At 38.6% G+C, this 13,685-nt stretch overlaps 1 protein-coding gene across 3 annotated transcripts in view; it reads left to right on the top strand.

Annotated features, from left to right (window-relative positions):
• Positions 1-13,414, top strand: part of Txlng (taxilin gamma) — a 55,787-nt gene extending 42,373 nt beyond the window's left edge. For 2 of the 3 annotated variants that reach the window (XM_031370718.1, XM_031370707.1), the window contains 6 exons: positions 163-357; positions 3,382-3,501; positions 4,321-4,395; positions 7,241-7,333; positions 9,661-9,756; positions 10,728-11,727. In XM_031370718.1, the coding sequence (XP_031226578.1) occupies positions 163-357; positions 3,382-3,501; positions 4,321-4,395; positions 7,241-7,333; positions 9,661-9,756; positions 10,728-11,057 (909 nt within the window). In that variant the 3' untranslated portion in view covers positions 11,058-11,727. Of the gene's footprint in view, positions 1-162; positions 358-3,381; positions 3,502-4,320; positions 4,396-7,240; positions 7,334-9,660; positions 9,757-10,727; positions 11,728-13,271 lie in introns of those variants that run through there. The other variant, XM_031370727.1, reaches the window with a different exon arrangement.
• Positions 13,415-13,685: the final 271 nt, after the last annotated feature.

Genomic DNA, 13,685 nt, shown 5'->3' with positions numbered 1-13,685 from the left:
TCTTTTTGCACGAGACAGGGTTGCCCAGACTGTTCTGTAAACCCAGGCAGGCCTTGAACTTTAGATCTCCTTCTCAGTCTCCTGAGCAGCCTGGCCACAGCAGCTTCTTTGAGCATTTTACCCATACATCTCCTAGTAACAGAAATTCTTTTGAATACTAAGGAGGAAAATATGCAGCAGGCACGGGAGGAGGAGGAGCGACGTAAAGAAGCAACAGCACATTTCCAGATAACTCTAAATGAAATCCAAGCTCAGTTGGAACAACATGACATACACAATGCCAAACTGCGACAGGAGAACATTGAACTGGGAGAGAAGTTGAAGAAGCTTATTGAGCAGTATGCCCTAAGGGAAGAGGTAATAGATTGTTCTATACTGCTTCTCACTGTTAGTAGCAACTTCTCTGTTTACTACTATAGTAAAAGTATTACTGCAGGAAATGTTTTAGAACTTCTCTCCATGTGTCGAAGTAGGTTTATTGACAAGGGAAAGAATCAAACCATTGCATAACCAGGAGGATTGAGAATCTATCTGCACAAATAGGTAATATAATTTCTAGGAGTCTTATTAAATACTAGTTCCATGTAATACTAGAAGATGGCAATTCTCACAACACAGATTGTTTTCTTAACTAATAACGACTAAATATTTAGCCCCAGAATACCCTGCATCTCAAACATTTGTGATTATATAGTATCTATAGCCATTTCATTATATCTATATTTCAAGGTTGGGTTTGTTTTGTCATTCAGATTAGGTTTTGCTTATCACCATGGGTGGCTTCCAACTCATGGGCTCAAATAGGTCCTCATGTTTTAGCCTCCCAGGTAGCTGACCACAGGCATGTGTAAAACATGCCCAGCTTTACATTTAAAAATGAATTTCCTTTTTACCTAGGTTTTTGGTTAATTGTGCTATTGGTTAAATCCATGGCCTTGGCCATACTCTGAGGGCTTTCTGCTACTGAGCTAGCTATCTTCAACCCTATTATTTTTATTTATCTTTTAGTGCTGAAATCAATCCAAGGAACCTTGTGTATGCTACATATATTTTATTATTTATTTTATACCCTAGGCCTCTGTATTTTTGAGTTTTTTTGGTTTTTTTTATTGTTTTGAGACAGGATTTCTTGTGTGTAGCCTGGTTGTCCTGGAACTCGGTCTGTAGACCAGGCTGGCCTCAAACTCAGATCTGCCTGCTTCTGCCTCCTGAGTGCTGGGATAAAAGGCGTATACCACCACACCTGGCCTTTTGTATGATCCTTATCTGTGGCCCCTGCTGACTTGAAACTCACTGTATTCCAGCTGGCCTGGAACTCATGGCTGATGTAGTCTTTGCTTCCTGAGTTCTAAGATTTCAGGTGTTTTTTTTTTTTTCCAGACAGTGTCTCACTATGGCCTTGAACTTTAAGTTTCTCAAGTCTATTTTAAATTATATGTATATATGTTTGTCTTTGTCTGGGTATGGATTTACACATGAGTGCAGTGGCTACAGTGGCCTGAAGAGGATATTAGATCCCTTGCAACTGAAATTACAGGTGACTGAGAGATGCCAAAGGTGGGTGCTGGGAACCAAGCTCAGAATAGTACTTGCATTTAGTTGCTAAGCCATGTCCATAGCTCCTGTCTTGAACTCATTGAAAAAAAATGTAAACTATCTTATGTGTTTGGATGTTCTGTTCACATGTGTCTGTACACATGTGTCTGGTGCCCAAGAAGGCTAGAAGGGTGTCAAATCCCCTGAAACTGGAGTCAACACGTGGTTGCAAGCCACCATGTGAGTGCTGGAATTCAACCCAGATTCTCTAGAAGAGCAGCCAGTGATCTTAATCACTGAGCAATCTCTCAAGCCCCATCTGTAGATATTTAGTGTATCAATCAAAGTTCTTTTTGACCGTATCATTTGACCATAAATCTAATCACTGCTAGAATGTATTTGCTTTTCTTTTAAAATTTTATGTGTGTGGGTGCTCCAAGAGGTCAGAAGAGGATATTGGAGTCCATGGAACTGGAATTACATGCAGTTGTGAACTGCCCATTGTTGGGTCCTCTGCAAGAGCAACAAGAAGAGCAGCAAGAGCTCTTAACCATTCCTATTTTTCTGTTATTAATAACAAAGTTTCTGAATTAAGAACCAAATAAAGCCTATTTGTTTTACTAGTTTATGTCTCATTTCCAAAATACAAGATTTCTTTGTCCTGTTTTACTATTGAAGAACTTAATAGTTTTGTGGTTTTGCTGTCATACAGGATAAAATTATTAAATTATTAAAGCCCTGATTTTCTTTCTTTTTGGTTTTGTCTGTAATCCTGGCTATCCTGAAGTTTACCATGTAGTCTAGGCTGGCCTTGAGTTTACAAAGATCTTCCTACTGGGATTCAGGCATGGGCCTAGCCCTAATTTTCTTTTCTTTTTTTCAGTTTCATGTGTATTAGTGTTTGCCTGCATGTGTGTCTGTGTGAGGGTGTCAGAGCCTCTGGAACTGGAGTTACAGTTGTGAGCTGCCACGTGGGTACTGGGAATTGAACATGGGTCTTCTGGAAGAGCAGCCGTGTGCCCTTAAATGCTGAGCCATCTGTCTAGGCCCCCCCCCCATTTTCTTATGATTCTTTTAGTTTTATGAATAGGCTGTCTGCTTCCTCATAGATGTAGAAAATTATAAAAACCTGTTTGAATCCTGTTATTTGTGATTAATACCATGGCATGTTCATATAAGTGAAGAAATCATCTGCCATGTTCTTAATACCTAGGCTACCTCATCACCCATTAGTATTCTCCGTCACATATCATACTGTAACTGGAAGAACCCTAATTATCTAGCTACAAGATGACTTGCATGTTTTGATGGCTTTAGTGTACATAGATAGCCACTTACCAGTTCTTCTTGGAAATGCAAGCTTTTGCCAAATGTCTGTATGGTATCAAGCACCTTATGTGGTTCAACTACTCACAGCTCAGCAAATCTGGGTATGATTATATCAGATACTGGCACTGAGACTTAGCAGGACAGAAATTTGCCTAGTGTCACACATTAGCTTGGCTTTGATTCATATCATTTAAGTTGTCAGATGCTGCCTTCAACTGACGATTTAGCAAAATTTAATGAGTAGGAAAAAAAGGAATGGGAAGAAAAAGCACTGGGTATGTACACATCTATTAGTTTGAGCTCTTCTTTGTCTTGTGATGCCTCGCTCCAACAGGGCTGACTCTTGCAGGTGATGTCAAACACTACTTTAGGTGCAGAGACAGAAAGACCTAATATTCTTAGCTATGTGCTATGAATAGGAAAGCAGGGTAAGCAGAGTGTTGTAACATCTTATATTTCCGCCCCCATTGTGTTCCTGTCTTCATTGAAGTGATGGAAGGAATTCTTTTTCCATAGCACATTGATAAAGTATTCAAACACAAGGAATTGCAACAACAGCTTGTGGATGCCAAACTTCAGCAAACAACACAGCTGATAAAAGAAGCTGATGAAAAACATCAGAGAGAGAGAGAGTTTGTAAGTTCTGTTCCTTAAGAAAAAAAAAAAAGGAAAAGGTATTGCTAGTATTTTAACTAAAACATTCCATATCACTCCTGGGGTATGAGAGAAAAACACTGGAAGGCTTTTGGCTACTTATTTCTGTTCACAGATCCACATGCCTATGATAGGATTAATAAAGCAACCATTACCATACCTTGCCCTTGTTTTGTTTTTGAACAAGTTGACACTAGGGAAATGATTTATTTTCATTGCTGTAATTTTAATTTTACTGAGTCAGGGTCTCCAACAAGGACATACCCCCTTTATTTTTTTGTTGAGTCAGGGTCTCATATTGTAGCCCTGGCTGGAGGATGACCTTGAACTCCTTGAACCACCATACCAAATTTAGGAAGTCCTGAGGATTGAACCCAGGGCTTTCTGTCTATAAAACAGCACATCTCCAGTCTTCCACCCATTTTGTTTTGTTTGTTCTCTAAACTTTACTGCTTCCTCCATAACCTATCCCCTATCTTATCTTGTTCCTTAGGTAGTAGAGAAGGTTTCTCAGCCGTGTTTGAGGTACTTAGCTATGTTTTCTGCTAATATCAGACATGTGATTATTTTCCCCCAAAGCCACCCAAACACCATCTTTAAAACCTCAATTTTGTAATTGTTTTAGGCCTCCACTGTACCTTTTTCTGCTTCCTAATGATGGAAGGTATGTGTAAATTGTAACTGGTAGAAAGAAGGTATTCTTGCTAAAATAGTGAGCTAAAGGATGTGGAATAACTATGGTATTATGTTCATATTTGTAATTGCTATTAGTACTCTTGCAAGGATGTTTCTGTTTTTTAGTTATTAAAAGAAGCAACAGAATCCAGGCACAAATATGAACAAATGAAACAGCAAGAAGTACAACTAAAACAGCAGGTAACTTGATAGCTGGGGATAACAGAATTTGTAAGAAAATGACTCATTTAATACATACCTGGAAACTCTTGTAATGTGGATTTGCCTCTTCCCATCAAAAGCTGCTGACACAGTGCTAAGGGGAGCAGTCTTGAATATCTCTTAGAACAGTCCTTTCATTTAGTGTAACCATCCAAATTTGAGTGTCCCTGTTTTTTTTTTTAGTACTAAAAGACCTGTCTTAGTAGTAGTAGCTCCCACTCTCAAATCTCAATCAAACTGGGAGAATGGTTAGTTATCCATCTTTAATGGTTCTCATTTTCAAGGTCCCAGGTATTTCTGGCCTGTCTCCATACCCTTTTACCCCATCTTATCTTGTTCCTCAGGGAGTAGAGAAGATTTCTCAGCCATGTTTAAGGTACTTAGCTATTATTAGATGTGATTATTTTCACCCAAAACACCATCCATAAAACCTGAAGTTTGTGAGTTGTTTTAGGCCTCTACTGTACGTTTTCCTACTTAAGCAGTAAAATAATAAAGTCTACTTCCTATGATAGAAGCTGTGTGTAAATGGTAACTAGGTCTGACACGTATATTCTGTTCAAAGTGTCTTACCTCATATCCCACGTTAAGGGAAAACAGGCAAGCTTCCATATTTAAAGAATGTCATAGCTTCACATACCTTAACCTAGTTATACTTTTGTGCTAGTTTGTCACCTAAGCTGTTTTAATACGGCTTGTAATCATAGTTCCACTTGAATGTAGTTTTGTGAAATACTTTTAGCCAAGGCTTTCCCTCCCTTTTTATTTCACACTTGGCAGGTTTTCTGGTATAACCTGTTTAGAGTATGTATAGTGGGCTGGAGAGATTGCTCAGGGTTAGGACCACTGAGTGTTCTTCCGAAGGTCCTGAATTCAAATTCCATCAACCTCATGGTGTCTCACACCCATCCATGAGATCTGACGGCTTCTTGTGTTCTGAAGACAACTACAGTGTACTTACATATAATAAATAAATATTTAAAATAATAGAATATGTGTAGTGTGTGCCATCCATCTCCTTAATCGAAGAGAAGGTACAAGAAAGATTCCCTGTCTTAGTAGGTGAAATTAAATGCTTTTTAGCTAGCTAAAGTTTAAGTCTTTTAAAAGTACGACCCTAAATACACTAATATATTAAACCTGGCATGAATCTTTATAAGTACCGCTTATGGATACTAGGGGGGTGGTAGGGGGGCATTAATGTACTGATGATATTAACTTGCTACAAAGTTAGCATTAAGAGTACAAATTTTAACAGGTGTTTATCAGAAGTCTCTGGAACTTTCACAGTAGGTTATGATTCTTGCCAGAAGTCTATTAGGAAATTCAAATCCATTACCTGTTAACCCTATACATTCAGTTGTACAAGTGAATGGAGACAAGGTTCACGTGGGTAAGGTATAAAAAGTCTGTGTCTCAGTGGCTTTCTGCAGGTGCTGTCTGGGACCAGTGCCATCATACTATTTCCTTTGCTGTCATTTTTTTTCTGTTACCTGAACATTACCATCATTTTCAAGAGTTGATTTCATTTGTTCTGTGATATTTCATAGTAGTTGCCAATACACTTGTCTTATTGGTGTGCCTTGATCCTTGGGGGTAGTTGGCATCTATCTATTCACTACTGTTGGCTAGCACTGAACTCTTATACGGCCTTTACACGGATGTCCCATGTTCAGTTAGAGCAGACCTCGCTGAAGCTACTGGAGTTCAGAAGTGCTCTTTGAGTACCACCGTTGCCTGACTTCACGCCATCAACCTCGCTTTTCCTCAATCCTGCATTCTGTTGCAGTTTGTTCTGTTTTTTCTTTTGACTTTTTTTGCCTGATGAACTGTCTGCTATGGCTTCCCTCACAGTAGCACCTGCTTCAAGTGCTTCCCATGTGACACCTACCCAGGAACTGTGGGTGGGTGGGTGGGTGGGTGGGCCATCTTCCATGATATTCTACCCCAGCTTCCCACATTTTATTTGATAGTTTCCTATAATATTCCTACATATCACTGATTAAGTGTTTTTTTGTTATCTGATGAATTATATTCCTACCCCTTTATTTGGCTCATTACTGGGGATTGAACTTTACAGTAAGCAAACATTCTGCTGCTAAACTGCAGCTCTAGACAACCTTTCTACTTACAATTAAAATTTTTACATGTAAGTGCTTTGCCTGCCTGCCTGTATGTGCCTGTTACAGAAATCAGGTGGAGAAATTACAGATAGTTGTGAGCCTCCAATTCAGGCTCTGAGAACCAAAACCCAGTTCCTCTGCAAGGACAGCAAGCACTCTTTCCACCTTGCCCCTTTGTTTATATTTTGTGTTCTTGGGAGAAAAAAATCCTTTGAACTTGTTGTTTCCTTTCTGAAGGATACCCTCCTGGAACTTAAAGCTTTTCCTTTCTTTTCTCAGTCTTCTCTCTTTGGATGCTTGGGTGGAATGTGTGTGATTTTTTTTTCTTTTTTTTGAAAAACTGCCATTTCCTAGTTTTTTGTTCTTTGAGTATCTCACTGTCACCAACTACCTCCATGCCTTTACTCAGAAGATATCCTCAATAGTAAGCTAAGAGCTAGTCTTTTACAGTTTTCAAATATAAGTAGGGGTCAGAGTCAAACATTAGCAGGTATGTGAAATTTCTAACTACCATGTCCATTGGATTTTAATTAATGAGGTTATAATTAGTACTGTTTTGCATTATATTAACAGCAATAAGCTTCCCAAGTACTAGATCTCAGTGAGTTATTAGCACTTTAGCAATCACATTTTACCTTCATCATACGTTTGAATTGTTTACCTAGAACTCAGAATAACTAACTTTCTATTTTGTTCTGTAGCTTTCTCTTTATATGGATAAATTTGAAGAATTCCAGACTACTATGGCAAAAAGCAATGAACTTTTTACAACCTTCAGGCAGGAAATGGAAAAGGTATTTATATATTTTAGTAGACTGAAATATAAAAAGGATCTTATGAGTTCTTTATTGCTACTTGGGTAAGTTTATGTTGTTAATGAGACTGTCTTTTTATGTATCTTTCCAAATATAGGGCTCTATTTGGTCACTTTATTCCTTAATGTGTCCCCAAATAGCTAGTCTTTGCACTTTTAGGACTCTGCTTTAGTTACTGTAAATTTTTATTTTTAGAAATATGTTTAAATTACTTTACAGGCTTACTTCCATTCCTTTCACAAAATCCTTTTCTTGCTTGCATTTAAAGAAAAAACAGATCTTGGGTGCTAGAGAGATGGCTCAGTAGTTAAGAGCACTTGACTGCTCTTCCAGAGGTCCCAAGTTCAATTCCCAGCAACCACATGGTGGCTCACAACAATCTGTATGGGATCCGATGCCCTCTTCTGGTGTATCTGAAAACAGTGACAATATATATAATAAATCTTTAAAAAGAAACAGACCTTGTAGTCCAGCCTTGAACATCTGATGCTCTACAAGCTTGCACCACTGCACTTATTCCCTGTTTCCCTCCAACCCCACCCACTATGATGCCAAGGCTGGTCTTATATTCTGGGACTCAAGCAGCCCTCTTGCCTCAATCCTCAGCCTTCCTGGTTCAGGTAATAGGGCTACAGGTACACATCAGACTAAAATGGAGTATTTTAAAAAGTGGTGCTGAAAAGTACCATAATGTATGGCATACGCCATGACCACATTTTAGTAGCCAAGAATGCATGCTCTGGATCATCTCCATTATATCAGCACACTGGTTGCCGTTGCAGAGGCAACCACGTTGGGGTGGCTCATAACAATCTGTAACTCAAGTGCCTTAGTCAGGTGTCTGTGGGCATTATGCTCCTGTGAAGATGCCCTAAATCTATATGGTAGGGAGATGGCTCAGTGGTGAATAGTGCCTGCTACTCTTCCAAAGGGCTCAGTTCAGTTCCAGCACCCATGTCAAGTTGTTCATAAATACCTGTAATTCCAGCTCCAGGAAATCCATGGCTGCATACACAGACACACACATAAATAAAATATAAATCTTAAAAAAGTGTGATTGTAGTCAAGTTGCTGACTTTGTGCGCCCCCACTCCCATTTACTTATTGTGCTGTTCGTATATGTGCAGGACAGAGGACTACTTCTGTGAGTAGGCTCTCTCCTTACAACATGTAGATTCTAGGGATCAAATTAAGGTCCATCAGGCTTGGTGGCCTTCTGTCCCTAAGACACACCAATTTCTGGTAGTGTTTGGCACATTAAACGTGTTCAAGTACTGTGAACTAAACAGTGCTCAGATTACCACCTTGAGGTATTTTTAGACCTAATAATGTGGAGAATTCCATGAGCAGCAGATTTGTTCTGCCTACCAGTTCTTTGAGTTGATAATCCGATGGAGGGGTAACTGTTAGGCACAGTAAGTATTAGCTGGATTCCAGCACATGCTCACTGTTGAAGTGGAACAGTTCAAGACAGAGACTCCCCAAATTTGCTATCCTCCTGGAGGATCCTGTGGGATGGAAAAATACAGATCACTGTGGGTCAGTATTCAACTCAGTTCTTCTGAGTTATTTCCATGGCCTTTGTCCTAGTTTGTGTTAGCCAAATGGCAGAAGGTTTGCCTTGTTCTGTTTGGCTTAATGGCACCTAGCTCAGTGTCCTGACTTCAGTCATAGCTGGTGTGAACTCAGTAGACAAAGGAATACTGAGAATGACTAATTGATAGGCATAGACCAATTCATTCTCATCTTCTAAAAATTGAGTTCTCATTAAAAAAAGGGTTAAAAATGTTCCTTTCATACCAACACTTCAAAGGCATAGGGGGGGAGATCTCTGAATTCTAGATCAGCCTGGTCATAACAAGTTCCAAAACATAGCCTTAATTTCCCCCAAAGTGTTAAAATTCTACTACCTCTAGTTCTCAAATGATTGGATGTTATGGGAGGACGTCAATATTTAGTTTTGGAAGTCAGAGACAAATGCAGTGATAGTGAAAAGAGCAGTATTAATCCTCTATGGTGATTGGACAGTCCAAAGAAACAGGATGGAGTTCAGGAGCCAGAAAGATGGTTCTGCAGTTAAGCTTACTTACTCTTGCAGGGGACTGGTGTTCAGTTCCCAGCACCCACATATCTGTCACAACTAACTACCTGTAACTCCAGTTCCAGGGGATCTGATGGCCTCACCCCAAGGGCACCAGACACATATGTTATACATACACATACATGCAGCCAATAGATTCCCACATATACAGAAAATTCTAACTAATAACTTAGGATTTTAAAGTTGTAATTATGTTCATTCACAGATGACAAAGAAAATTAAAAAACTGGAAAAAGAAACAATAATATGGCGTACCAAATGGGAAAACAATAATAAAGCACTTCTGCAGATGGCCGAAGAGGTAAGATTAGGGTCTGTTAGTTATGAACAGAGTATAGAAGTTACTGAATAGCCTTTTCTCGTAGCTGGATAGAGGTAGAAGGCCTTGAATGAAGGATCAAGCATTTTTATTACCTTCTCAAACTTGAATCTACAACAGATTCTCTCCTATGTGATACCAGCTACTAGGCCTCAGTTAGTTCAAATGCCTGCATCTAAGATATGGCTGGGCTTGGTGGTGCATGCCTTAACAGCACACTCAAGAAGAGTTCAAGTCTGGTCTGAGCTACATATAGTTCCAGGCCAGCTAAGGCTACATGGTGAGACCTTGCCTTTAAACAACCAACTAAAAGATGCTCAAGTTGAGTCCAGGCTTAGGAACGTGCATTCATTAGACTTCCTAACCAACAAACAACCTCAATGACTTTTTACCTGAAAAGGTAACAAAAGGGAAAATGTTTTGCATGCAGTCACTACACTTAACTAATTTGGCATGATTTCAAAATGTCGGACCACACATGCATAAAAATCTTGTTTTGCCCAGCAGTGGTAGTGTACATGTTCAAATCCCAGTACTTGGGAGGCAGAGGCAGTGAGTTTCAGGACACCTACAGAGAAAACCTGTCCAAACCAAAAAGAAAAAAGAAGTCTTATCTGATCAAACTCTCAAGTTTTGCAAGCTTTTGACAACTATCTACCTTTAATTTAACATGAAATGTTTATCAGCTTTATGAGGATTTAACTCTTTTTAAGAAACAGGAAATTTAAAACATGTTAAACAGCAGTCCTATACTTAAGATGCGGATGCAGTCAAGGTAAACTAGTAGATTGGGTGTTAGGTTCTGAGGAAACTAAACTCATAGTAGACAATAACAGGTTTCCAATGTGGTTCAGCTCAGTTATTTTGTTTACAAACAATACCTGATTTGTATTTAATGAGGTTATGGAACTCTCGACTGGTTTTGTTTTTCATTTTAAAAAAACACACAACAGAAAACTGTCCGTGATAAAGAGTACAAGGCCTTTCAAATAAAACTGGAACGGTTAGAGAAGCTGTGCAGGGCTCTTCAAACAGAGAGAAATGAGCTCAACGAGAAGGTGGAAGTCCTGAAAGAGCAGGTCTCTATCAAAGCAGCAGATGGGGACTTGGTGTCACCTGCAACGCAGCCCTGTGCTGTCCTGGATTCCTTCAAAGAGACGAACACTTCAAGAAGAGCCCTGGGAATGTTGGAGGGTAGGGCCAAGTCAGTGAGTGAGAAGAGTGCTGCACAAAAGCCCTCATCTTCAGGTTCTGCTGCTCAAGGCATTAAGTCATTTGACTAGGGTGAAGTATGATCACTGTATTGAGAGATATATTTTGTGTATAACTTCCTCTGTTAGTAGTAAGTAACTATTGGTTTTGTGGTGAAAATTTTCTTACTTTTTCTACCATATCTGTATTTTCTTAGAACTACTGGACTTATGTGGTACAGGAGGCTGCTTAGCAGTTTGGAATAGTTTTACTCTATAAATTTCCCTCAACTATGTTGCACATCTGCCTCATTTTCCCCCTTTGTTGGAATGCATGCCCTCAGTGCTTTGTTCTCTATTCCTGCTCCTTGCACATAATTTCCGTAACTAAAATATTAAAACAAGGCCATTAGAGGAGTTATGTTCTCCTGATGGTTCCTTGATGTAAAAACAGTTTTAGGAATCTTATCCCATTAATATTAGTCAAAGGAAAATACCTTTAATAACCCATTTAAATACAGGGGAATGGGGGAACTGGTCAGAAACAAGCTTAGCATTTTTCATTCGAATCAGCTTTTGATTCACAAATTAAAATAACCACATAACCCTGAAGTTCTGACAAAACATAAAGATACTACTTGTAAACTAGTCCCACTATGCTGATTTGAGGATAAAATGTACCAACATGTGAAATTTGGACTGACTATAGAGGATGGTGGTTAATTCTCCACTTCCCATAAAAAGGTTGATTGTTCCTTGTGAGTTTTAGGCAAAAATATAAAACCCCCACCATACATTTTGGCTTTGTGAAAGTTCGGTGTTCATTTGCTTTAAGACTCGCCAAGCAGGGTCTGTACATGTTAACTCAGTGGCAAGCACTTGCCTAAGAGGCCCTGGTTTGTCAAGTTTCATCAGCAAAGAACACTAATTATTTTGTTTCCTAATTTAAATAGAGAATTTAAATTATAGATCGGCACTAAACATTTAATTTCCAAAGTAAAAACACTGGAATATGCATTTTTATTCCCTTGGGAAAACTTGGCAGATTGTTTACATAGTCAAAAAGACGCCTAGCTTTCTAGTCGATTTCTCCTTTCTTTGATGCAGTCACTTAAAACAACAAAAACCAGTATTAATGTTTCTACACTTTGAATTGGGGAAAAAAAAAAAAAAAAAAAAAAAAAAAAAAGAAAGTCTTAGTTGTGGCTCAGCCATGTAAATTCCAACTCTTTATATATCTCTGGTATAATCTACATGGTTCAAGTAGCCTGATGCACCATATTCTACTGAGCACTTGTTGAATTGGACTGAATGAAATTCCATTTCTCTTTGCTATTTGTAAACTCCTGGCACATTTTATGGTTGAAACTAAATGTCCAAAAGACAGAAAACAGTCCCTGGAGTATCTTTTGGTCACGTTAATCAAGGGGTCAGAAAGTAGAAGATTAAATTCATAAAGTAGGTTGTAATCTTATTATTGTCAAAGTGAAGTCAGAAACAAGAAAAAATTACCTTTCAATAGTCTCTTTATAAATACCCTCCTACTAAATGAAATACTGGACTTATTTCCCATGAACATATATCAGAAATATAATCTACTTTGAAATTATTTTATTCTAAGCCATGTGTGTAGCCTGCCACATTTTTTGTGGTGCTTGTCCTTTGAGGAAGACTGTAAATCTTCAACCTGTTGCATATTTTCAAGGGCTTTATAAAGCAATGTGATTAACAGTCCTGGCCTGCTGCTTTCAGCTTACATGCATTTTTCAGCTAGATCTTTAAAGGATAGGGATTCTGTGTGAGATATATGCAGAATCTCTCCTCCATTACCCTGTGAATAAAAACAGATGGGACCTCAGAGAAGGATACCCTCCCTTAAAGTGATCACCTCACCAGCCCAGTGTTGTGACTTTGTAGCACACCCTGTATTTACCGTATTCTAGAACACTGTAATGCTACTATGCTGGCCCAGAAAAGGTTTAAATGTTGAATTCACCTACTGCATATGGTGCACTACCATGCAATCTTGATGTATATTTTTAGTGTCAGTAGACTCCAAAATGTAGCGAAAACTTGGGTATCAGGCCATTTCATCCTCAGACTTGTAGAGTACATTTTCTGGTCTTGAGACCTGTATTTTTTAGTTATGTATGCAACTGCCTTTATTACACACCTGGTTATCACAATTCAATTCTCAGGTGTTGCAGAAAAAAATCTACCTCTTTCAGACTGTAGATGGAAATAACTGTGAAAAAATGATGCAGATATCTTCTAGTTTGTGCTAAACACACTGCTTTATTTTTACAGCCCACGTCTTTCATGAGGATACGAATTGTTAAGAGGCAGTCTTGTTTTGCTTTTCAAAGACATTTTGTAGAGATTTTTCACTAACGTGAATCTGATTTTATCTACTCAATTCTGTAGAGATTAAATAAATATGTATGATGAAATCAACAGCTTCTGTGTATTCTTTGGTTGTTCATCTGGCCCTAAATGCACAAATCTTTCTACCAGATAAAGGAGATATGGGAGCATGCATACCCACCCACCCTTCCCCATCTTCTAAAAGAACAAAACAAATTTTATTTTAAAACTTTATTTCTGCAAAGCCAATCAAGAAGTGTTGGAAGGAAAAAGTGTAAAAGTTATCCTCGCATATTTGGGAACTTGAGCAAGCACTTAGAAGTTTGAGAAAATGACAGTTGAATCAAAGGCAATACC

This window comes from Mastomys coucha, chromosome X, assembly GCF_008632895.1.
Source record: "Mastomys coucha isolate ucsf_1 chromosome X, UCSF_Mcou_1, whole genome shotgun sequence".
NCBI classification, from domain to species: Eukaryota; Metazoa; Chordata; class Mammalia; order Rodentia; family Muridae; genus Mastomys; species Mastomys coucha.
The sequence above is the reverse complement of the archived record's forward strand: the minus strand, read 5'-3'. Positions and strand labels throughout refer to the sequence as shown.